The sequence below is a fragment of the Oncorhynchus mykiss genome, chromosome 17, assembly GCF_057628025.1.
Source record: "Oncorhynchus mykiss isolate SJ-2025 chromosome 17, ASM5762802v1, whole genome shotgun sequence".
Lineage (NCBI taxonomy): Eukaryota > Metazoa > Chordata > Actinopteri > Salmoniformes > Salmonidae > Oncorhynchus > Oncorhynchus mykiss.
Window position 1 is genome coordinate 45,631,342 of NC_143038.1, and position 26,920 is coordinate 45,658,261.

General features: G+C 43.3%; 1 protein-coding gene across 7 annotated transcripts; it reads right to left on the bottom strand.

The window, feature by feature from the left end:
- Positions 1-8,896: 8,896 nt before the first annotated feature.
- LOC110494301 (scm-like with four MBT domains protein 1) lies at positions 8,897-26,920 on the bottom strand. Of its 7 annotated transcripts, none has more exons than XR_016487976.1 (21): positions 26,809-26,920; positions 23,759-23,855; positions 23,595-23,686; positions 23,205-23,448; positions 20,316-20,404; positions 19,916-20,168; positions 19,612-19,706; positions 19,442-19,543; positions 18,580-18,739; positions 16,459-16,541; positions 16,258-16,384; positions 15,934-16,047; positions 15,780-15,822; positions 15,574-15,635; positions 15,356-15,495; positions 13,694-15,270; positions 13,108-13,283; positions 12,772-12,944; positions 11,101-11,307; positions 10,877-11,005; positions 8,897-10,758 (listed from the first exon to the last, which is right to left on the bottom strand). XR_016487976.1 is itself a non-coding variant. In XM_021569248.3 (21 exons), the coding sequence occupies exons 2-21, from the start codon at positions 23,781-23,783 to the stop codon at positions 10,618-10,620; spliced, it is 2,565 nt and encodes an 854-aa protein (XP_021424923.3). In that variant the 5' UTR covers positions 23,784-23,855; positions 26,820-26,920; the 3' UTR covers positions 8,897-10,617. The 7 variants fall into 7 exon arrangements, 4 of the variants coding, with proteins under 4 accessions (XP_021424923.3, XP_021424922.3, XP_090061837.1 ...); XR_016487977.1 differs by having other exon boundaries at positions 26,820-26,918; XR_016487978.1 differs by having other exon boundaries at positions 23,595-23,683; positions 26,809-26,910.

Below are 26,920 nucleotides of genomic sequence, written 5' to 3' on the forward strand. Positions count from 1 at the left end.
TCCAAGTCTCAAGTCGATTACCAAGTAGAACAGGTCGACTCCAGTCAAGCATTCTAAGAGCAAGTCAAGTAAAAAAATAACGACTTGTTTAACTACAAATATTTGTCTATTTTTTGAGGCTACAGGCAGCCCTTTCATTATTTTGTCAACACGTGTTGATTAGCATATGTAATGGAAAACTTGTAGCAGGTTTTAAGGGCTTGAAATCAGCAGAAGGCAAGGCAGGTTGACATGCTCAGTGTACATTTATTTACAGGTCTTGGTGATCCAAATATAACACGGGAAATAGCCCAAAAGAAATCGCCTCTGTATAAGGGTTAACCTGACCTATTTGAACCGACACAGGTAAAGGGCAAGAATGCACAGCCTCCCCTTGAGAAACCAAATCGAATCTGTCAAACAGGTAGGCCTGCATAATATAAGCACAGGGTCCCCAGAACCATACAATTACCCAATTGGCAACTATAACCAATAAACGGGTTCTACAATATAAAAGGCACTTTTCACATCCACTGTTACATTGGTACCTTCGTCTTAATCAGACTTAATGATATTTAAACATGCATACATGGAACAATCATTTTCTCTTAAATTACGTTCTGACTCTAAAGCGTGTGGCGCCGGCCCTGTTGCGCTCTCCAATTAAGAGCAACAAAAACGACAGAAATAGGACACATACACACGGAACGTTGGATAGTCCTACATTTCTGTTTCATGTTTGATAAGCCTACAGATACATTTCCATTTAGCAAACCATGTGTTACCCTGCTCTAAATCGGCGTGATGTTCAAAGCGCACATGGACGTTCGTAAGACTCATGAGGTAGAAGTTATGTTTATTTAATTCATGCATGCATGGTTTCCTTTGTCCCGGGTTATGACAGAGTTCCGACATGGAACAGAAATGTCTACCTGTTGGAATAAACGGTACGTTGATGTTATGATGAAACCCTAGAAATGGTCATATTATATGGAATATTGATTTACCACATAGGGTCTATGCATTTAAACGTGTGAAAGCAACAGCAAACGTTTAAAAATGTAGAAACCCCCCCTGGCGGGAGTTTGGAGAGCGCATGTTTTCTCCACAGTAATAATTAATTTGAACAACAAATTCCAAATGGAAGTTTTATAAGTATATTATGTGTTGATTGAGTTTGTTGGTCCAATCAGAGTGCCGAATGTGTTTTTCAATAGCCAAATTAGTTAAAGGTTTTTGGCAAGAGTGACGCTGCGACTACTGTCTCTGGCTGCGTGTAGCGTAATCCACCTAGCCTCTGTGCCAAAAAAATTGTGACAAACCGTTACAAAACCTGGACAGATAATCAAATCAAATTTTATTGGTCACATACACATGGTTAGCAGATGTTAATGGCAGTGTAGTGAAATGCTTGTGCTTCTAGTTCCGACCGTGCAGTAATATCTAACAAGTAATCTAATAATTTCACAACTACTTTATACACACAAGTGTAACGGAATGAATACGAATATTTACATATAAATAAGTCATCAGTCTCAAGTCAAAGTCGAGTTGAGGCTCCAAGTCATCAAATTTGTGACTTGAGTCAGATTCAATTCATGTGACTTGAATCCACAACTCTGATCATTACACAGGTGCACCTTGTGCCAGGACAATAAAAGGCCACTAAAATGAGCAGTTGTGTCACACAACGTAATGCCATAGATGCCTCAAATTTTGAGGGAGTGTGCAATTGGCATGCTGACTGCAACCATGTCTACCAGAGCTTTAGTCAGACATTTGAATGTTCATTCCTCTACCAATGATGTTTTAGAGAATTTGTCAATACATCCAACCGGTTTCAAAATCGCAGACCATGTGTAACACCAGCCCAGTTTCTCCACATCCGGCTTCTTCACCTGCGGGATCGTCTGAGACCAGCCACCCATACAGCTGATGAAACTGTGGGTTTGCAAAACAGTCAGAAACCGTCTCAGGGAAGCTCATCTGCGTGCTCGTCGTCCTGACCAGGGTCTTGACCTGACTGCAGTTCGGCATCGTAACCGACTTCATTGGGCAAATGCTCACCTTAGATAGCCACTGCCACGCTGGAGAAGTGTGGTCTTCAGATAAATTCTGGTTTCGATGGCAGACAGCGTAGCGTGTATGGCATGTCAACATTGTGAGTGCCCCATGGTGGCGGTGGGGTTATGGTATGGGCAGGCATAAGGAACGGACAACAAACACAATTGCATTTTATCAATAGCAATTTGAATGCAGAGATACCGTGAGGAGATCCTGAGGCCCATTATCAAGTCATTCATCTGCCGCCGTCACCTCAGGTTTCAGCATGATAATGCACGGCCCCATGTCGCAAGGATTTGTACACAATTCATGGAAGCTGAGAATGTCCCAATTCTTCTATGGCCTGAATACTTACCGGACATATCACCCACTGATCATGTTTGGGATGCTCTGGATAAACAGCGTGTTCCAGTTCCTGTCAATATCCAGCAGCTTCGCACAGCCATTGAGGAGGAGTAGAACAATATTCCATAGGCCACAATCAACAGCCTGATCAACTCTATGCGAAGGCGATGTGTCACACTGTATGAAGCAAATGGGGGTATCTATGACCAACAGATGCATATCTGTATTCCCAGTCATACAATCTATAGATTAGGGCCTAATGACATGATTTAAATTGACTGATTTCCTGATATGAACTGTAACTCAATATATTCTTTGAAATTGTTGCATTTATATTTTTGTTCAGTGTATATTCATAAAGAATCAATAGTGCCTATGTAGCCGATGTGAAATGGCTAGCTAGCGGTGGTGCGCGCTAGTGGCATTTCAATCGGTGACGTCACTTGCTCAGAGCCTGAAGTAGTGGTTCCCCTTGCTCTGCAAGGGCCACCGCTTTTGTGGAGCGATGGGTAACGATGCTTCGAGGGTGACTGTTGATGTGGGCAGAGTGTCCCTGGTGAGGGGTGAGGGGACGGACTAAAGTTATGTTACACCTACTCAACTTGACACCCAGTTAATGCCCACTTAAACTCCTTTCTTGACATTCTGACTTCTTATAGAATGAGGGTTCAAGCTTTTAATAAAAAAAGTTAAGAAATACTTGACCAAAACAAGGAACATTGTCACACCAGTGTGGTTTTCAATGTAGGCCAGGCTGGAGTATAAGAAGTGGCTTTGCTGCCTCTGCTACTTCCTGATTAGTTCGACCCTGGGAGGCGTTCTCTCGCCCTGAATGTGCTTCATTGAACACAGACGGGGCAACTTTACAAGCACGCTCTGTCAATACAACATCATTATTTGACTGGAGCTACTTGACTTCAATGCGAGTGGGTGATGGATCTACAGTATGTCAGACTGTGGATATGTACTGTATGTACTGCCTCCATCATCTATAGTTCATGCAGCAGGGAGAGGGGAGGGGGGCACAGTGTTTGACAGTAAAGTATGTCTCCCTCTTGTCTTTGACCCTCAACTGTCCTGTATATGGAGTGGAAACGTAATCATGGTAAGGAACTCTACTCACACTAACTTCTTCTTGTTTTATAACACTTCTCCATACTGTGCATTCGGAAAGTATTCAGACCCCTTGACTTTCTACATTTTGTTAAGTTAGTCTTATTCTAAAATTGAATTGAATCCATCTACACCCAACACACCATAATGACAAAGAAAAAACAGATTTAGAAATTTTAGCAAATTTATTACAAATAAAAAAACATACCTTATTTACATAAGTATTCAGATCCTTTACTATAGGACTTGAAATTGAGAAACATCAAGGATGATCAATGGATGCACCTGTTTCCATTGATCATCGTTGAGATGTTTCTACAACTTGGAGTCCTCCTGTGGTAAATTCAATTGAATGTAAAGGCACACACACACCTGTCTATATAAAGTCCCACAGTTAACAGTGCATGTCAGAGCAAAAATCAAGCCATGAGGTCGAAGGAATTGCCCGTAGAACTCCGAGACAGGATTGTGTGGAGGCACAGATCTGAGGAAGGGTACCAAAAAATGTCTGCAGCATTGAAGAAGAACACAGTGGCCTCCATCATTCTTTAATGGAAGAAGTTTGGAACCACCAAGACTCTCCATAGAGCTGGCCGCCAGGCCAAACTGAGCAATCGGGGCAAAAGGGCCTTGGTGGTGAGCACAAGAGTTCCTCTCCACTCTGGAGATGAAAGAATCTTCCAGAAGGACAACCATCTCTGCAGCACTCCACCAATCAGGCCTTTATGGTAGTGTCCAGATGGAAGCCACTCCTCAGTAAAAGCACATGACAGCCTGCTTGGAGTTTGGGCACCTAACTCATCATAACTCATGAGAAACAAGATTTTCTGGTCTGATGACACCAAAATTGAACTCTTTGGTATGGAGGAAACCTGGCACCATTCCTACGGTGAAGCGCGATGGTGGCAGCATCATGCTGTGGGGACGTTTTTCAGCGGCAGGGACTGGGAGAGCAGTCAGGATCGAGGGAAAGTACAATCAGAGCTCAGGGCCTCAGACTGGGGCGAAGGTTCACCTTCCAACGGGACAACGACCCTAAGCACACAGCCATGACAACGCAGGAGTGTCTTCGGGACAAGTCTCTGATGTCCTTGAGTGGTCCAGCCAAAGCCCGGACTTTAACCCAATCAAACATCTCTGGAGAGACATGAAAATAGCTGTGCCCCGCTGCTCCCCATCCAGCCTGACAGAGCTTGAGAGGATCTGCAGAGAAGAATGGGAGAAACGCCCCAAATAGCATCATACCGAAGACTCGAGGCTGTAATCGCTGCTTCAACGAAGTACTGAGTAAAGGGTCTGAATACTCAGCACTTACTAGTGCTGTTTCATGCCGTCCCTAGGAGGGGTGTGTCACTTGAGTGGGTTGAGTCACTGACGTGGTCTTCCTGTCCGGGTTGGCGCCCCCCCCTTGGGTTGTGCCGTGTGGGAGATCTTCATGGGCTATACTTGGCCTCGACTCAGGGTGGTAAATTGGTGGTTGAAGATATCCCTCTGGTGGTGTGGGGGCTGTGCTTTGGAAAAGTGGGTGGGGCTATATCCTGCCCGTTTGGCCCTGTCCTGGGGTATCATCGGGCCACAGTGTCTACAGACCCCTCCCGTCTCAGCCTCCAGTATTTATGCTGCAGTAGTTTGTGTCGGGGGGCTAGGGTCAGTCTGTTATATCTGGAGTACTTCTCCTGTCTTATCCGGTGTCCTGTGTGAATTTAAGTATGCTCTCTCTAATTCTCTTTCTTTTTTCTCTCTCGGAGGACCTGAGCCCTAGGACCATGCCTCAGAACTACCTGGCATGATGAATCCTTGCTGTACCCAGTCCACCTGGTTGTGCCGCTGCTCCAGTTTCAACTGTTCTGCCTGTGGCTATGGAATCCTAACCTGTTCACTGGACGTGCTACCTGTCCCAGACCTGCTGTTTTCAACTCTCTAGAGACAGCAGGAGCGGTAGAGATACTCTGAATGATCACCTATGAAAAGCCAACTGACATTTACTCCTGAGGTGCTGACCTGTTACACCCTCGACAACCACTGCGATTATTATTTGACCCTGCTGGTCATCTATGAACATTTGAACATCTCGGCCATGTTCTGTTATAATCTCCATCCCGCACAGCCAGAAGAGGACTGGTGAACCCTCGTAGCCTGGTTCCTCTCTAGGTTTCTTCCTAGGTTCTGTCCTTTCTAGGGAGTTTCTAGCCGCTGTGCTTCTACACCTGCATTGCTTGCTGTTTGGGGTTTTAGGCTGGGTTTCTGTACAGCACTTTGAGATATCAGCTGTAAGAAGGGCTTTATAAATACATTTGATTTGAAAAGTATTCATCCCCTTTGGTGTTATTCCTTTTTTGTTGCATTACAACCTGTAATTTAAATAGATTTGTTTGGATTTCATGTAATGGACATATTTCCAAATTGGTGAAGTGAAAAAAATTACTTGTGTCAAAAATGTTAATTAAAAAAAAATTGAAAAGTGGTGCATGCATATGTATTCACCCCCTTTGCTATGAAGCCCCTAAATAAGATATGATGCAACCAATTACCTTCAGAAGTCACATAGTTAAAGTACACCTGTGCGCAATCTCAGTATGTATGTATGTATGTATGTCTGTATATAGTGCCTTGCGGAAGTATTCGGCCCCCTTGAACTTTGAGACCTTTTGCCACATTTCAGGCTTCAAACATAAAGATATAAAACTGTATTTTTTTGAGAGGAATCAACAACAAGTGGGACACAATCATGAAGTGGAACGACATTTATTGGATATTTCAAACTTTTTTAACAAATCAAAAACTAAAAAATTGGGCGTGCAAAATTATTCAGCCCCTTTACTTTCAGTGCAGCAAACTCTCTCCAGAAGTTCAGTGAGGATCTCTGAATGATCCAATGTTGACCTAAATGACTAATGATGATAAATACAATCCACCTGTGTGTAATCAAGTCTCCGTATAAATGCATCTGCACTGTGATAGTCTCAGAGGTCCGTTAAAAGCGCAGAGAGCATCATGAAGAACAAGGAACACACCAGGCAGGTCCGAGATACTGTTGTGAAGAAGTTTAAAGCCGTATTTGGATACAAAAAGATTTCCCAAGCTTTAAACATCCCAAGGAGCACTGTGCAAGCGATAATATTGAAATGGAAGGAGTATCAGACCACTGCAAATCTACCAAGACCTGGCCGTCCCTCTAAACTTTCAGCTCATACAAGGAGAAGACTGATCAGAGATGCAGCCAAGAGGCCCATGATCACTCTGGATGAACTGCAGAGATCTACAGCTGAGGTGGGAGACTCTGTCCATAGGACAACAATCAGTCGTATATTGCACAAATCTGGCCTTTATGGAAGAGTGGCAAGAAGAAAGCCATTTCTTAAAGATATCCATAAAAAGTGTTGTTTAAAGTTTGCCACGAGACACACCAAACATGTGGAAGAAGGTGCTCTGGTCAGATGAAACCAAAATTGAACTTTTTGGCAACAATGCAAAACGTTATGTTTGGCGTAAAAGCAACACAGCTGAACACACCATCCCCACTGTCAAACATGGTGGTGGCAGCATCATGGTTTGGGCCTGCTTTTCTTCAGCAGGGACAGGGAAGATGGTTCAAATTGATGGGAAGATGGATGGAGCCAAATACAGGACCATTCTGGAAGAAAACCTGATGGAGTCTGCAAAAGACCTGAGACTGGGACGGAGATTTGTCTTCCAACAAGACAATGATCCAAAACATAAAGCAAAATCTACAATGGAATGGTTCAATAATAAACATATCCAGGTGTTAGAATGGCCAAGTCAAAGTCCAGACCTGAATCCAATCGAGAATCTGTGGAAAGAACTGAAAACTGCTGTTCACAAATGCTCTCCATCCAACCTCACTGAGCTCGAGCTGTTTTGCAAGGAGGAATGGGAAAAAATTTCAGTCTCTCGATGTGCAAAACTGATAGAGACATACCCCAAGCGACTTACAGCTGTAATCGCAGCAAAAGGTGGCGCTACAAAGTATTAACTTAAGGGGGCTGAATAATTTTGCACGCCCAATTTTTTAGTTTTTGATTTGTTAAAAAAGTTTGAAATATCCAATAAATGTCGTTCCACTTCATGATTGTGTCCCACTTGTTGTTGATTCTTCACAAAAAAAATACAGTTTTATATCTTTATGTTTAAAATGTTTATGTTTGTGGCAAAAGGTCGCAAAGTTCAAGGGGGCCGAATACTTTCACAAGGCACTGTGTATATATATATATATATATATATATATATATATATATATATATATACACATACACACACAGCTGTTCTGAAAGGCCCCAGAGTCTGCAAATCCACTAAGCAAACAGCACCATGAAGACCAAGGAGCTCTCCAAACAGGTCAGGGACAAAGTTGGAGAAGTACAGATCAGGGTTGAGTTATAAAAAAATATCCACAACTTTGAACATCCCACAGAGCACTATTAAATCCATTATTTAAAAAAATGGAAAGAATATGGCACCACAACAAACCTGCCAAGAGAGGGCCGCCCACCAACACCGCCCAGCCAAGAAGAGCATTAATCAGAGAGGCAACAAAGAGACCAAAGATAACACTGAAGGAGCTGCAAACCTCCACAGCGGAGATTGAAGTAAATAAGCAAACATTTGGTGTTCGCCAAAAGGCACGTGGGAGACTCTGCAAACATATGGAAGAATGGTACTCCGGTCAAATGAAACTAAAACTGAGCTTTTTGACCATCAAGGAAAACAATGTCTGGCGCAAACCCAACACCTCATCACCCCAAGAACCCTATCCCCACAGTGAAGCATGTGGGGATGATCATTGGGGAGTGAATAACGTGATCTTGTCTACAGTTGGAATGGTCTTGCATTCTTTTAAAGTAACTCTTCACAGACTAATAAAATATCACAAATCAAAGTCTAAAACTCAACTCCTCCACTATGATCACATTCTTTCTCGTCCTCTACTTGTCACTAGACCAAAAATTAAATGAGTTCAAGACGCATCTTTCTGTCCTCAACAGTAACAACTGAAGGGACCAATCTAATGGTTACGTTCAACACTCGACAGTCATTCAATGGGCAAACAAGTCACTTACATGGCAATGGAGATGTGTCCCCCCCCCCCCCCCCCCCCGTTCTGTTATTATTCTGTTCCTCTGGATTTTGGATGAGTGTGGCTGAGAGAAGTCCAATATAAAACCTGGTAGGTAAGACCTTTAACACTAAATCATGGAGAGAACAGCTGGAGCGACAGTAGACATTTTCCACCTTACATCTGAGAGCCAATACAATCTTCATGTTATCATTCAGTGCTGCTAGGAAATGGTTTGACGGTGGACCCCAATTTCACTAAATATGAATGAGATCATTCAGTGAAGATAGCTTCCTGGGATAAAAAAAAAAACAACACTGGTAAGAAGAAACTGCAATTTTATCATCCTATTATAACTTTTTTTGTTGTTGAATTTTACCCCCCTTTCTCCCCAATTTCGTGGTATCCAATTGTTAGTAGTTACTATCGAACCCAGAGTCTCTGGTGGCACAGCTAGCACTGCGATGCAGTGTCATAGACCACATCTTATTACTTTTAAGAGCAATAATCATTCTGGAAACATATTCACATTGGAAACATCCACAAACCATTTACATTTTAGATTGTTTCATGAGAAACCCCTTTAGTTGACTTAACTACCAGAACTTATTTTCAACATGAGCAACAGGAATGTAAAATCAAGTAATCGATAAAGTGAACGGGAATAGAAACATGAAGACTTACAATGACAGCCCTGAATGAAATGACAAGCTGATGTGGAAGGTGATAATGAGTATAAATAACAGGGAATGTCTCAAACATGGAACAGTTCTGCCTTGAGTACAGTTCATTTTTTAGAGATAGCATGAGTATTATCATACATTATTTTATATTATCCTACATTTTATATAAATCAATAAATGTTTTACTCAAAGCAATCTGCAAAACACTTTTAAACATAGTTGACATTCAATCTTTACAAATACTTTAAAAATGGTTCAGTTTATACTTAGATCAAACTGGAATATACAAGAGGTAAAATGAGGCCAAACAGGTCCTCAATAATAAAATACTTTTTGATCGGAGACGTCCATAATTGTCAGGACCATTTTATAACCCTGTCGACCACTCCATGAACACCCATAACTAGTGACTGACTTACTACAGTAAACAACTAAAGTGATCATAGTCATCATAGACAAAAAGGTAAAGAACAGCCTAACCCATTGAGAAACAGCCTAACCCATTGAGAGACCGCCTAACCCATTGAGAAACAGCCTAACCCATTGAGAATCTAATAGGATGCATTTAAGATTCATTTCACAGACAGAGATTAAGACTATTCCTGGACTAAGAAGCATTTTCAATGGAGAATCTCCACTGAAAATGTTTTTTAGTCCAGGACCAGGCTTAATCTGTGTGGAAAACCGGCCCCAAAAGTCAGTGAAATTGATTACCCTAACCTTGTAGACCGATGTAAAAACCTGGTGATGATAGTGCAAATATGTCTCCCCACATAAGGTGCTGTTATTCACATTATACAGATTCAACATGTCTAGGGTTTCACAATGAGGGGGCTTTGCATTAATAAAAGGTAAACTAGTACCTAAACAGGTATCCGGATCTATTTTGTTTATATGCTTTACCTTGGGTTTTCATTTCAACCAAAGGCTTAAGTGATGAATGGATGGAAAATAATTCCATCATGACTTTGTTCAATTCCCATCCACTGTGTACAAACAAATGATAAACAAACATGAAATCCCTGAAAGATACAGAATTCAGTCACATATTCCAGGGGTGAACAGCTGAGGCTATAAGCTGTGTCCATCCTGGAGCAGCATATAATGTACATTATAATGTACATTATAATGTACATAACAACCCATGATGTATATAAACCCTGGATTGCTGATGCTATGTATTGGCCACATGTCAAAAAGGATTCTATAGCTTCCAACATCTTTTTTTACAGTGGAGATGTACAGAGATAGCTGTGGGGTGGCTTCAATACAACACCCCCTATCAGTCATCCAGGGTTTATACACATAATTGAAAACAACAGTGTACATAATGCATGCGCACAGACACACACACACTCATCAGCTGGCAAAGTGCTGGTAAAAGGCCAGTTTGATCCTCTCTATAAGGTGACACAGTTTGATGGCAGGGCCCAGCTTCAGCCCCATACACTCCTGTACTGTGGGCAGGCTCAGCAACAGCAGGGCCTGACCATCTATCTCCTGTCAACACACACAACAACATGGCTCAGTGCACTGTGTGTGTGTATGTGTGTACACATGTGTATGGCCTTCTCCACACCGAAGTGTGTGTGTGTGTGTGTGTGTGTGTCACTCCTACTTGGTCCCTGAATATGCGCGCCAGTGGGGAACAGTCAGTGGTTCTGATGAAGTGAGTCACGTCAGTGATGCTCCAGCCCAGAGGACTGCTGTCCAGATGCAGCTTCTCCTGCACCTCCATCCGCCCACTCTGAGACAAAACACAAAAACAAGGAGTTCCACATATATAGTTCTAGGATCAGTGTGTGTGTGTGTGTGTGTGTGTAATTATGCAACAGCCACTACCGTAGGTGAGGGGGGCTGGTTATCATCATCTGAGTAGGAGGTTAATTGGGGTCCTTCTCGAGGGCGAGGTTCTGGAGGGGTGGGACGGGGAGAGGCGGGCTGGGACTTCCTCTCTAACACCTCAGAGTCACCCTGCTGCTCTGAGCCCGAATCCTCCTCACTCAGAGAGTAGTCCTCATCCAGGTCCTCCTCCTCCTCTCCACTACCCTGGGGTGCAAAGAAAGAGTACAGTTATGAGTTTGATTACTTTCCATATAAAAGTTGCCCATAAAATCAGATGTAGAATCAGATTGCGTCCTACCCCAAATCCTAACCTTAACTATTCAAAAATCTCTGACCTTGGACCAGTGGTTGAGGGAAACTAAACTTCTAGCTTCTCTTCCAAAAATGTACAGCTAGGACAGCTACAAAACCTAGGAAGCCCATGGTTCTCACCCCCTTCCATAGACTTACACAGTAATTATGACAACTTCCAGAGGACGTCCTCCAACCTATCAGAACTCTTACAGCATGAACTGACATGTTATTCACCCAATCAAAAGATCAGAGAATGAATCTTGTACTGAAAGCACAAGCTACAGCTAGCTAGCACTTCATAAAATGTGGTGAGTAGTTGACTCAAAGAGAAAGAGTTTTGAACAAATTAATTTCTTCAAAAATGAAGGAGAAGCAAGAGATGGCGAGAGAGATATTTCAAGAAAAAAATCTATTTAAGTTTCACTTACTTAGCTAGCAAATGCTGCTAGCTAGTTTAGCCTACTCAAACACCAGGCTCAAAGAGAGGGATGCTATGACTACCCAATACAACACTGGAACTCTTCCAAGTCAAGGTAAGCTTTTGGTTTTACTGATTTATTGCCACCGGGGCTCGCTGGTGTAACTGCTAAACTGCTTAATGACTGTACACTAACATTACTGCATGATTGTAGTGGGTTTACTAATGCGTCATTAGCTATGTTGATTATGACGTTACTTTAGCTAGTATGGTGACAACAATGTAGGCTGTGTGCAGCGGTTCTAATATGGTTTGGCTTGGAAAGGTTCTCGCCTGGTCACATACAGCTGATGTGTTGCACAATGAAGTCCACAAGCAAAAGGACAAGGTGAGAGGAGGAAAGGGCCTAGAAGTGAGAAGGAATACAACGTGGCTGCTATGAAAGTGAACTGTGTTCACGTGTGATCAGGGATGTGTTAATTCTGCCAATTCTGTTGTAAAAACGTTTCTCAAACAGAAGCACACAGAACGAAACAGGTATAAACAAACCTGGATTTGTCCAACAGAAACTTGTTTGCAACTGTTGGACTAACAATTACACCCTATATCAGCTAGATGCTGGCAAGAGTGTGCAAGGCAGTATTTAATGTCACCTTAAATTTGTCTCTCGACCTGTGTGCCCCTACGTTGTAAACTTTCATTCATAGGCAAGGTTGTAGCAACCTCATGATGGGTATAGGGAAAATTAGAGTATCATGTAGTAGCCTAAACCGATCGCTGAACTGGGTGAATGGAATATGAATGACTGTCAGCCAATATGCTGTAATAGAAAAAAAGGGGCATGAAAAAAACATTAAACAGCATCAACGCCACTGGTCAACAGAATATAATCTTTTCAAAGTGAGATTTTCACTGAACAGTTACTTTAATGTCTTGAATGTCAGTATATGCAGTACCAGTGGGGAGCAAGCAGGAGTGCTGTCCACAGAGGTAAACAGGCGTTTTTTGCAGACAGACAGGGGCTTCCTCTTCTTCCTCCTGCTCCCCTCTTTGGTACTGATATCCAGGTTAGTGTGACCGCCAGGGGGACGGCCAATGCGCTTGGTCTTCTTCTTACCGTAGTAATGAGCTATAGAGTATATAGACAGACACCAAGGAAGCTATCTTAGAAAAATAATAACAGGAGTGGTATTCATGACTGTATAGCTAAATATTGTACATTGTGAATACAAATCGGTGTGTGTCTGTCTATACATGCATACGTGTGTGTGTGTGTGTAAGGTAGCACGTACTGTTTTTAGTCTTGGTGAGCAGGGAACAGTTCTCTGAGCAGTGTTCCAGCACCATGTGAGGTGTGATCAGGTTGGGGCAGCACTCCAGCCTCACACATGTCTTCCTGCAGAACTCAGCCACCTGGTCAGCCGTACGGGAAATCCCCACAGTGGCCCGGTAACTCTTCCCTTTGTACCTACACACCACCATCCAGAGCAGGATAGGTACATTAATACGGTCTGTCAGAGACCAATGTGGCAGAGAGCATCTCTCCTGCATCCAGTATGATGTTCATGGAGCAGAGAGAACGTATATCCTCAGTGTCACGTGACTACTACCATATACAAGCATTTCGCTACACCCACAATAACATCTGCTAAATGTGACCAATACAATTTGAATTGATATACAGTGGTGTTATGGTGATTACATAGTGACCCAGAACAGAGCAAATCTACCTCGTACAGAAAACTCTGTTCGGATTAGTGCGTGTACCGTTTCTCATTTTATCCTAATACTGTACAATCTAAACAGTGATGGTATCACCATCATGTTAGTGTTGTTATGGTGTATACTGTGGTCTGTCTATTGGTTGGGTAGACTGACTTGGCCTTGAGAGTCTCTCCCTGGCCGTGCCGCCTCAGCTCTGGGTCCTGCTGCAGCTCCCTCAGCACCCGGCTGGGCTTGTAGGCCGAGCTGATCAGCAGCGTCAACACCTGGACCACAGGGCAGGAGGATACGGGGGGTTAGAAGTACACACTGTAGGACACAGCACAGAATTAAACAGGACATGAGTGGATTATGTATCTGTATGGTGATATCAGTGAGAAGTCATCTACAGGAGCGCGCGTGTTAATAATTCATTACATTTGTAAAGCGCTTTTCATTATACAGAATAATCTAAAAGTGCTTTTTTTTTTTTTTAAATGAACCAAATGAATAAAAAAACAGACATAACTAGACAGGGAAACTGACAAAGAACACAGCTGACGCTACAAGAGACACAGACACCAAGAAGCACAGCTATCAACTGAAATTCTTCCTAAAGAGAAAGTTCTTTAGGCCCCTTTTAAAGTGTGCCTACAGGTGGTCCGGGAGGGCATTATAGAGGCTGGGGGAGGTCGAGATGAAAGCCTAATCCCCCAAGGAGCGGAGATTAATCCTGGGGGCGTGTAGGAGCAGGCTATGGCTTGACCTGAGGGTGCGGGTGAGGTTTTGGAGGGAGAGCAGTTCTTTGAGATCAGGAGGGGTATTGCCACGAATACACCGGAAAGTCAATCCGGAATGAGACGGGGAGCGAGTGCAGAGATGCCATGATGGGGGTGATGTGATGGTTTTTCCACACACTGACCAGGATCCTGGCAGCACTGTACAGGATGTATTGGGGCTTCTGAAGACTCCTGCCAGGGCTCCTGATGAAGAGTGTGTTGCAGTAGTCCAGCCCTGAGGAGATAAAGGCATGGATGAGCTTCTCTGCATCAGACTGAGTGAGGGTGGGACGGAGTTGGGCAATGTTCTTGAGGTGATAGAATGACGCTTTACGTGGCTGTCAAAGGTCAGGGAGAAATCAAGCTTTACACCCAGATTGGAAACTGAGGGAGAGAGAGGGATGTGCTGTCCTGCAATGTTGAGGTGTTATTGGTGAGTGCTGGACCTGGAGGGGGGTGCCAACATGTCGGGCCTCGGTTTTGCTGCTGTTCAGTTGAAGGACGTTTTCCTTCATCCATCTACTCTAGGCATGTGTTCATCAGCATAACAGGGAATGGGATTCCATGCCGGGTAATGACACGAGGGGGAACATGTACAGGACGAACAGGATGCGTCCAAGAACAGATCCTTGTGGTACACCGCAGGTGACGTGGTGGGTCCGGGACCTGGGCCCACCTAGCAACACATACTCAGTCCTGTGAGAAGTAGGAGTGGAACCAGCTCAGAGCTGGTCCAGACAGTCCGGTGGCGTCCAGGAAGCATTCAAGTAGGATGGGGTGGGCAACAGTGTCAAATCCTGCACTCAAGTCCAGGGGGATCAGGGGGAGCCTGCACCAGCAGGTCGTTGGTGACCCTGAGTAGGGCCGTTTCAGTGCTGTGGGCCGGCCAGAAACCTGACTGGAACTTCTCAAATACTGTAGGTTGTTCAGACTGAGATGGTCCTGGAGCTGTACAGCAGCCACTTTTTCTTAAACCTTGGAGAGGAAGGGGAGATTGGATATTGGCCTGATATTTTTAGATTGAGAGGAGCTTGTAGATGTGTGCTGCTGTCTCGCTCACCTCTTTCAGCACCAGGACACAGTTGCCGGGGCCGATGCTCTGGGGCAGCTCTGCGATGCGGCCCTTGTTCAGGTAGGGGCCAGAGAAACAGAGGTGGTTGAAGAAGATCTTTGGGCAGCTGTACTTTCCGTTCCCCTGAGCTGCTGACAGACACAGACGTGAGATTCTCATACGCATTATTTTTGCACAAATTATTTTTCACAAGGTATTACACGCACCGCTCTCTGATTGGCTCAGATCCTGCTGCCTCGCTGCATGGGGCGTGGCTTTAAGTTGAGATCTGCCATCGGGTCAAACCCAAATACACATACAGTTAGAAATGAAAACTGACAAGTCAAAGTTGGGTAAGAGTAGAGGAATAGGTTCAGCTTTTTCATTTCGATTCCCACTCTCTCTCAGTAATGTGCAGTCTGCAAAAACTCACTGCTTCTCTGGTTGCACCACGGCCACACAGCTCTTCCTCGGAGCTGCAACAGAAGAGGTCAAAAGTCAAACTACATTTGACAGTGACCGACAGATAAAACACTGACAGAGACCAATCCCCAAAATGGACAGGAGGGTCTTGTTTGGAGCCTGACCTGTAGCTTTGGAGGGGTGTTGGAGGGGGTAGCCGTTACTCTCACACCAGCTGACTGGAAAGATGTCCAGGGAGTCCACATGCGTGATGACGTCAGGCAGAGTCTGCTTCAACCCTGGAGAGAACACACAGAGCAGAGGGAGGAGGTTATGAGTGGCTGAACACTATGTAAATAGAACACTGAGAATTCAGGTAGCTGAAATTACCACACAAAACTGACTTGGTCGTAGTGATAATATTCACAAGATCAACATCCTTCCCCCAAAACCCTTACATCTCTCCAACCCAGCACTTTCACTCCCTTCTACAGCTGTTCTGTTCTCACCTTCTAGACCTAGCCAGATGTGCTGACCTCTGACCCTGGTTACAGTTGCCATGTGGATGTATTTAGGAGAGATGGGATTCACCGCCTCCAGCCTCATGAACTCAACAAAGTCATGATCACTCTGCTCCTGGAGGATAAAACACCTTTCATCAGTCAGTGGTATAATATATATGTGTGTGTGTGTATGTGTACATGTCTCACCACAGGAAAACAGCTCTCTGGTGCTCCCTCTGCGCCACACTGTTTCAGGTAATACGCCCAGTCAAAGTCCTGACCCTGGTAACCTACACACCCACATACCCAGGAACACAGTAAAATTTCACTGGTAACTGCAGTACAGTGCATGAGATGAGTGTATTCCACAGGTGGGACCAAGTCACTATTATTAAGTCACAAGGTCCGAGTCTCAAGTCGAGAACCGGCCGAGTCAAGTCCAAGTTGTGCATTCTAAGGGCAAGTCAAGTCACAAGTAAAAAACAAACCTTTATTTTAAAAAAATGTTTAAGCTACCAGGCAGCCTTTTTCATTGATCAATTTCAAGCAATTTTGACATACCAAAAGACCAGCAGACCTTTGTTAGTCATTGTTGATTGATGCCCCATTACTGGTGAGCTTGCAAAGTAAACCGTTAATATTCTTGATCACCAAACTATTTTTGGAGCTGCATATTTATTTATGGCAAACCGCTCTCCCTACAAAGTGCAGTTTGTGCTGCACCCGAACCTTCAGCTGGCCAGGAAATCAGCCATCTGTTCGCTAGCTTAGTGGTTCTCAAACGGAGTGTTTCAAAGCCCCACGCACGCACGTGTACACAATTTCTGTTCAGATGTCGCCTGTCATTTCAGATATAAACGGTGCTGCATTTTCAAAAACACAAGACACCTGCACTTGGAGCTGGAAGTCCTTCACGTTAGCATTCAATATCCACCTGGGATATCGTGCCTGTATCCAACGGAGGTTGCAGGATCGGTTGGAAAGCATGGTTTGTCTGTAGACTTTTTCTTCCTCACAAATATCATAATTAGTTAGCCAGAATATGTTGCATCTTCATCCCATGAGTATTGAGGTTAGAACTATCTGTAGCCAGAAGTCCTACCCACCACTGAGCTATATAACTAACCCATCCAAACTAGTCCCATCTGAAATATCCAGCTAGTCTTTTGTTCTGGTAAAGATGCGTGAGTAGCAGATTGCTAAATGGTATTTTTTATGAAGAAAAAAAAAGTGCCAGGCAAAACCTGAGAAAATTAAAGTGCCATCTTGTCTGGTCATTAATCTGGATGTGAGCCCGTCTTTGCGCGCCAATGCTGATGACTGGTCAACAGTCAAGATGCGCCACTTTTTGGTTCTGAAGCACAGATGAGATGTTTTTGAAAGAAGAATTTTGTGCAATGCCGTAGGTCTATGTTAGTGGCCAGATTGAATAAACAAAGGAATAAATATAAAATCCAAATGGTAGGCTGTACAGTGCCTTCAGAAAGTATTCACACCCCTCGACATTTTCCCACTTTGCTGTGTTACAACCTGAATTTAAAATGGATTAAATTGAGATTGTGTCTCTGGCCTACACACACAATACCCCGTACTGTCAAAGTGTAATTACGTTTAGACATTTTGGCAAATGAATTAAAAATTAAACGCTGAAATGTCTTGAGGCAATAAGTATTCAACACCTTTGTTATGGCAAGCCTTAATACGTTCACGAATAAAAATTTGCTTAACAAGTCACATAACGGGCTCCCAAGTGGCGCAGCAGTCTAAGGTACCCGGTTCGAATCCAGGCAGTATCACACCCGGGCCGTGATTGGGAGTCCCATAGGGCAGCGCACAATTGGCCCAGCGTAGTCCTGGTTTAGCCCGGGGTAGGCCTTCAATTGTAAATAAGAATTTGTTCTTAAATGACTTGGCTAATAAATAAATTTAAAAAGCTGCATGGACTCACTCTGTATGTATGCAATAATACTGTTTAACATGATTTTTGAATGACTATCTCATCTCTGTACCCCACACATACAGATAATTGTAAGGTCCTTCAGTCGATCAGTGATTTTCAAACACATATTCAACCACAAAGACCAGGAAGGTTTTCCAATGCCTCGCAACAAAGAGCACCTATTGCTAGATGGGTAAAAATAAAATAAAAAGCAGGCATTGAATATCCGGAGACTCTCTGCCACAAAATTAGTAACAAAACCCTGGCCAGATAAGTTCAGTCTCAAGTCAAAATCGAGTCACGAGTCTTGATGCTCCAAGTCTGAAGTTATTTTATTTTCTATCAAGTCATGTGACTCGAGTCCACACCTCTGGTTTATTTTGCCTCACCTGGAGGGGGACTGAGGGGTACCCCATTTTTAAGGCTCCACTGGACAGGGAAGATTTCAGTGCTTCCATGGTGACAGAGGAATGATGAGCCAGGCCCCGCCCCCTCACTGTCTCCCTGTAGACTGTCCATCTGCACCAGGAAGTACTGTTCATTCAACACCTGGGGAACACAATGATGACATCACTGTTGCAGCCCCATACAACTAGGTGCAACCTATCACACACTATCCGTAATTGATAAACACGGAAGAAGCTGTGTGGGTGCGGTGGGGGTGTTACTGTGGTGACATCATTTATAACCATTGTGTAAATGTAACACTAAATAGCTGTGTGCCACTTCTGAAAAGACTGTGCACGCACAAAAATATTGAGATTTATAAACTTGGGAGCACACCACACGTTTCCCGTTATAAATCAGACCTGTGGGGAAACTGTGTACGCATGAACGAGCATTATAACTCCACATGAAAACTGCCCATCATTCCCCTTCTATGGTGACAATAATGCCCTTATTTGCTGTATACTTTGGAAGTATTGGAATTAGGCCAAGACAGTTTCTAAGGAAATAGCAATGCAAGGCGAACTTAATCAATTGTCTTTGGAGAGGTTGGCAGAATGTTTTCTTTTGCTGTGTCTGAACATGTCAGAAAGACAAAACCAATTGGAAATTGAAGAAGACCTGTAAAAAGATTGTTTGATAAATCAATAATATTTTGTATATACTTTTCCCCAAACCTAAATATGCTGCACTGCCCACAAATTCTGAAACATTGTCTACAGTAGGCCTACTGCTTACAGTGGTAGTCTACACACTTCAATGCAAAAAAGTGTTTAACGTCTGTTGGTGACATGGGGGCCTTACCTTGGTGACAGTAGCTGGGCTGATGTTGAAGGGGGCAGCGGGGTTCACCGCCTCCAACTTCATCCCCTCAGAGAAGCAGTGAGGAGAGAGGACTGGCCTGTCCTACAAACACACAGAAGATATGTCAGAGGGAGACAGAGAGGGCAGAGAGAGGGAGATGTAAAGCATACCTTAAAGAAGTCTCGATTGAAGGCTTCTTCTTTAGGCTGTCTGATGGTCTTTCTCACCTCCTCCCACTCTGCTTCACTGCGCAAACCACAAAGTACTGAAACACAGCAGTGACATTATCACTAAGTAACTCTCATTAATACTTAAACACACACAAAGCATCTAAACAAACACAAGCAGTGGTCAGCAGGCAACAGTGGTCAGCAGGCAACCAGACCAGCATTAATACACCTTATTCAAGGACCAGGGTTGGTCAACAGCATCACAAGGTGCACCACAAGGTGCAGAGGCAGTTCTGTTCCTTACCAGCAGGTGGGGTGAGAGAGCAGCTGTTCTCCTCAGCCCAGCCAGGTGGGTGCAGGAGGGGGTCCAGGTAGAATACCCATCGCCTGGCCAGTGACTGGGTGAGCCCCTCTGTCCCAGCGTAGCGCAGACACAGACGGCCCCCTATGTTGTCCTCCACCTGCGCCCCCCAGGCCACCCCTGGGTCCATACTGTCCTGCAGCTCCACACACCACCCAATGGGAAACAAGTCTGCTGGGTCTCCCCCTGCCTGAGTCTGGACATGTTGACATTTTTTTATTTAAAAAAAATACTGAAAATGTAAAAAAATAATCAAGCTTTTCTGACATGAGAGGTGATGATGAATAGGTCCTAGCTATAGTTATGGTCCTGGTGTCCCCACTCCTCCCTCTCCCAGACTCACCCCCTGCAGCAGGTGTGCTGGTGCACTCCCTCCCTGAGCCAGAGCCTCCTCTAGGACAGCCTCCCAGTCACCATGTTTCTCACGGACACCTGGACCCACATCACATTCAGAAATTGTGTGCATCTTTAAGCTGTTAATTATTGTATACAGTTGAAGTCAGAAGTTCCCATACTGTACACTTAGGTTGGAGTCATTAAAACTAGTTTTTCAACCACTCCACAAATTTCTTGTTAACAAACTATAGTTTTGGCAAGTCGGTTAGGACATCTACTTTGTGCATGAAACACAGGTCATTTTTCCAACAATTGTTTACAGAGAGATTATTTAATTTATAATTCACTGTATCACAATTCCAGTGGGTCAGAAGTTTACATACACTAAGTTGACTGTGCCTTTAAACATCTTGGAAAATTCCAGAAAATTATGTCATGGCTTTAGAAACTTCTGATAGGCTAATTGACATCATTTGAGTCAATTGGAGGTGTACCTGTGGATGTATTTCAACTCAGTGCCGATTTGCTTGACATCATGGGAAAATCAAAAGAAATCAGCCAAGACCTCAGAAGAAAAATTGTAGACCTCCACAATCTGGTTCATCCTTGGGAGCAATTTCCAAATGCCTGAAGGTACCACGCTCATCTGTAGCACACAATTCTAAACATCACAGGACCACGCAGCCGTCATACCGCTCTGGAAGGAGACGCGTTCTGTCTCCTAGAGATGAACGTACTTTGGTGCGAAAACTGCAAATCAATCCCAGAATAACAGCAAGGGACCTTGTGGAGATGCTGGAGGAAACAAGTACAAAAGTATCCACTTCCACAGTAAAACAAGTCAAATATTGACATAACCTGAAAGGCCGCTCAGCAAGGAAGAAGCAACTGCTCCAAAACCGCGATAAAAAAGCCAGACTACGGTTTGCAACTGCACATGGGGACAAAGATCGTACTTTTTGGAGAAATGTCCTCTGGTCTGATGAAACAAAAATAGAACTGTTTGGCCATAATGACCATCGTTATGTTTGGAGTAAAAAGGGAGATGCTTGCAAGCCGAAGAACACCATCCCAACCGTGAAGCACGGGGGTGGCAGCATCATGTTGTGGGGGTGCTTTGCTAAAAGAGGGACTGGTGCACTTCACAAAATAGATGGCATCATGAGGGAGGAAAATTATGGGGATATTATATTGAAGCAACATCTCAAGACATCAGTCAGGAAGTTAAAAACCTCTTAGAACTACCCATCCCGGATCCGGTATATTTGTCATCAGGAACGCTGAATAGCATAGCGCAACAGTCAAAAAATATTACTAGAAAATATTCATATTCATGAAATCACAAGTGAAATATAGCAAAACACAGCTTAGCCTTTTGTTAATTAACCTGTCGTCTCAGATTTTGAAATCATGCTTTACAGCGAAAGCAATACAAGCATTTGTGTAAGTTTATCGATAGCCTAGCATAGCATTACGTACACCTAGCATCAGGAAAATGGTCACGATAATCAGAAAAGCAATCAAATTAACCGTTTACCTTTGATGATCTTCGGATGTTTTCACTCACGAGACTCCCAGTTAGACAGTAAATGTTCCTTTTGTTCCATAAAGATATTTTTTATATCCAAATACCTCCGTTAGTTTGGTGCGTTATGCTCAGGAATCCACCAGAATTAGCGGTTACGACAACGCAGACAAAAATTCAAAATGATATCCATAATGTCGACAGAAACATGTGAAACGTTTTTTATAATCAATCCTCAAGGTATTTTTCAAATATCTATTCGATAATATATCAACCGGGACAGTTGGCTTTTCACTAGGACCGGGAGGAACAATGGCTGCATCTCTCTTTTTGCGCAATAATCACTCCTGACCCACCTGACCACTTATGTAATGTGGTCGTTCACGCTCATTCTTCAAAATAAAGGCCTGAAACTATGTCTAAAGGCTGTAGACACCTTAGGGAAACCATAGAAAAGGGAATCTGGTTGATATCCCTTTCAATGGTCAATAGGGATGCATAGGAACACAGAGCTTTCAAAATAAGAGTAACTTCCTGATTAGATTTTTATCAGGCTTTCGCCTGCAATATCAGTTCTGTTATACTCCCAGACAATATTTTTACAGTTTTGGAATCTTTAGAGTGTTTTATATCCCAAGCTGTCAATTATATGCATATTCTAGCATCTGGTCCTGACAAATAGGCCGTTTACTTTGGGAACGTTATTTTTCCAAAAATAAAAAGTGCCCCCTAGCTTCAAGAGGTTAAAGCTTGGTCACAAATGGTTCTTCCAAATGGACAAAGACCCCAAGCATACTTCCAAAGTTGTGGAAAAAAGGATTAAGGACAACAAAGGCAAGGTATTGGAGTGGCCATCACAAAGCCCTGACCTCATCCTATGAAACATTTATGGGCAGAACTGAAAAAGCGTGTGCGAGCAAGGAGGCCTACAAACCTGACTGTTACACCAGCTCTGTCAGGAGGAATGGGGCAAAATTCACCCAACGTATTGTGGGAAGCTTATGGAAGGCTACCTGAAACGTTTGACCCAAGTTAAACAATTTAAAGGCAATGCTACCAAATATTAATTGAGTGTATGTAAACTTCTGACCCACTGGGAATGTGATGAAATAAATAAATCATTCTCTCTACTATTGTTCTGACATTTCACATTCTTAAAATAAAGTGGTGATGCCAACTGGCCTAAAACAGGTCATTTCTACTTGGATTAAATGTCAGGAATTGTGAAAAACTGAGTTTAAATGCATTTGGCTAAGGTGTAAGTAAACTTCCGACTTCAACTATATATGAAAAACTGTATTCCAATACATTTATTTGAGCACAGGGCCCAACCGGTCTTCAGCAACACAAACGTATATGTCACCCCCTCACCATTGGGTGGTCTCATTGGTCGCCCCTGCTGCCTACCCCACCCCAGAGGGTGTAGGTCAGAGGTCATGATGTCAGACCAGAAGTCTGCTCGTCGGTCGTCGTGGTAACCCTCATAGCGCAGCAGCAGCAGTTGGCCACAGGCAGTGATGATGGTAGCTACCCAGTAGGGTTGGTCAGGCTCTGAACGCACAGACACCTCCAGCATCATCCCTGGGGCCAGCCCTGTCTGCAGGCTACGGTCCACCTGACAAGGAGGGAAGGGGAAAGACAACTATAATTAACGTGTGAGTGGATATAGAATAAATAGGGCCCTGACCAGGAAAAACTCTGGCCCCTAACTATGAGTACCATATCTGCAAATGGGCCCTGATGCAGTGAAATAAGACATACATGTTTGAAGGCATGATGTGGAACAGCCAATACTCCATTCTCCTCCAGATATTCATCCCAGTTGAAGTCAGACTCAAGGTCAGAGCCCCCTGCTGAAAGACACACAAACTAATTTATAAAGACAGAAAAATACACCACTGCCATTGAACCATTGTGAGACTCACCAGATTCCTGTGCCTCGGAGTTCATGATGCCCCCACTGTGTTCCCAACACCACCCAGAAGACTGTATTAGCAGTAGCTAAAACCACTTTAGATCCAACTGAAAAAGATACAAAGACGACATTAAATAAACATTAGGCATCTGCCTATGGCGGCAGATTGACACGGGTGGCATTTTCTGAGCTAAACTGACCAAGACGCACATCCAACAACAAAACATCATTCTGCCCCAAAACAATGACAATTTCTCTCAACTTGTGGCATATGGCCTTTTTAGGTGAGCATTGATGCCGCCCTGTGATAAGCAGTGCCCACTTTGTCAAAGGCTGGGGTGCAAAATATGTTGCTTGTCCATTTCCAGCGTGCCCCTCCAGGGTGCTGTTGGAGACACATCGCTGCGGTGCTCTACCCCAACATTGTATTTCACTTTTATTTAACCAGGTAGGCTAGTTGAGAACAAGTTCTCATTTCCAACTGTGACCTGGCCAAGATAAAGCAAAGCAGTGCGACACAAACAACAGAGTTACACATGGAATAAACAAACGTACAGTCAATAACACAATAGAAAAGTCTATATACAGTGTGTGCAAATGAGGTAAGATAAGGGAGGTAAGGCAATAAATAGGCCATAGTGGCAAAATAATTACAATTTAGCAATTAAAACACTGGAGTGATCGATGTGCAGAAGATGAATGTGCAAGTAGAGATACTGGGGGGCAAAGGAGAGAAAAAAAATAACAGTATGGGGATGAGGTAGTTGGATGGGCTATTTACAGATGGGCTATGTACAGGTGCAGTGATCTGTGAGCTGCTCTGACAGCTGGTGCTTAAAGTTAGAGAGGGAGATACGAGTCTCCAGCTTCAGTGATTTTTGCAATTCGTTCCAGTCATTGGCAGCAGAGAACTGGAAGGAAAGGCAGCCAAAAAAAGAATTGGCTTTGGGGGTGACCAGTGAAATATACCTGCTGGAGCGTGTGCTAGCGAGTGCTACGGGAAAGTTTATGGCCTTTTCTGTAGCCTACAGGCTGGAGATAGACTGTATGAATGTATTGAGACTGACACTTTTTACATCATGCAGGTTTCTCCAATCAAATAGCCTAACCTAAATGCTACCCAATCAAATAAAAGATATGCTAACAAACATATATCCTAAAAACAGGCCAGATCAAAGTAAAACGGACAATATGGAATGGCCATTCACAACTGTTGTCCAGGAGTTTCACCCCATTGTCATGATCAGTGGTTTCAAGTTTGTATTTGTACATTTTTGACAAGCTGATCATGTGAAAAAATAATATACTTCTGCATGTCCTGCTGTGTAAACACATTGCAAATAGGCTCACCATAACTCCTAAAAAGTTGGGTAGCTGATATTCAGAGCTTAAAATAGTCAAATTGATTTAACACAGGAATAAGGACTAATAAAGCCAATGCAACGGCCTGTTTTACAAATGGTGGCCACACCCAAGTAAACAGGAACCGACGTATTTTTTTGGTGTTTTACAAACTGTAGGCTTACCACTTAGCCGTCGCCTTTTGGAGGTCGTTTTTTTTGTTGCAGTCTGTACCGGCCTTGATTTCCACGGACATTGGTTCATATTTGGTCCGGACCAAAAGCCAATCATAGACGTCTATGTTTGCTTCAGATTTGGTGTGGTCCAGACCAGCCTTGATTTCAACATCAACGGACATTGATTTTTGGTCGGGTCCGGATTTCAACGTGCGGAAAATATATATTTTAAAAGTCTGGAAAATAGGTATTTTCAACATACGGGAAACATGTATTTTAAACTTTCATTCATAACCAAAAATGAACCGGACTTCAACATCCGGAATATATGTATTTTTCTATGTTTTTTTATGCTTTTTCAACGTCCTGGAAAATACTTACTTTCCCCCCATAATTCAGAACCTAAACTGGAAAATATTTTAGACGTCTTTCCAACGTCAAGGACCGGCCCTGCCTTTAAGCTTTCTTTCAATTCAATAGACTGTCCATCTCTCTCCCTTCTCTGTCAAGGGTGATCAGTCTCAGGAAGGATTAGAGCCCTGCTTAAAGCAGGCTATCTGGCCTAGACCCATTCCTACCACACACACAGCCTTCGATCAGCCTATGAGTTGTTGACATCTTTATTCATTTAAGAAGTCATTAACTGAACTCATCCTGAGAAATCCCTGCCTGATATCCTCCGATAACGTCAATGTGACAAAGCAGTGATATCAAACGATTAGTGCGCACTTTTTAGGTTATAAACTGCACTATATATATATATATGAGTATGCTATATATATATATATATAGCATACTCTGCCTCCCGCCTGCAGTGACAGGTGTTCCCGCCAGTAGGTTAACGACGTCCCATCTCAGAAAAGGGGTAGGTTGACCATGGCGTGGCAAAACCAGCACAAAAATGCTAATGCCTGCCTACACATATGTTGATACTTTCTTTATGTTAGGTTGCAATAAACAGTATAGGTCACATTTTGCCACAGAATAGCGTGGAACGGTGTAATCGGCTACACTGTATATTATTTTACAATGTTACATTAGACGCTTGCAATGATACATCGCAAGCTAAACAACCATGAAATAAAACATATTGACTACAAAAAAAATTGTCAGACTTTTCAGGGAAAGGTTGTGTCAGCATCAGCAATATGACAATCTGTTGACACAATATTGCAGGCAAAGGCGTCATGCGCCCAGCTCAACTTTAAATTCTATATTGTGGTCGTGATCAAAATTGAATTCACAACATTGAAAAGAGAATAACACAACCAGGCGTGACTCTGGCGGTTTTGCGATGTTGATCGTGGATATCAATCTGTGCAATGAAAATGATCGGGTGCGCGAAGCTTGCACACCGTTCCCACTGTCCACGAGCAAGTTTGCAGCTGAAATGTCAAGTATTAGTATGGCGCTGCGTACTCAATAGAGCACAACACAGCTTCTTTTACACCAGGAAAAAACACACGTGAGCCACTAAGGCAGCTGAAAATACGTTTGCCCGTTAGTACATTGTAAATATTAGCTAAGTATTTTATAAACTTACGTGAATCTCACCGTTTCCTAGTTTTTCCAAGTAAATTTAAAACATCTTCCTCGCAAGCCTCTCTTGTTCTCTGCTTCCTTGTCACAAACCTCAACTGCGCATGCTCGATCAT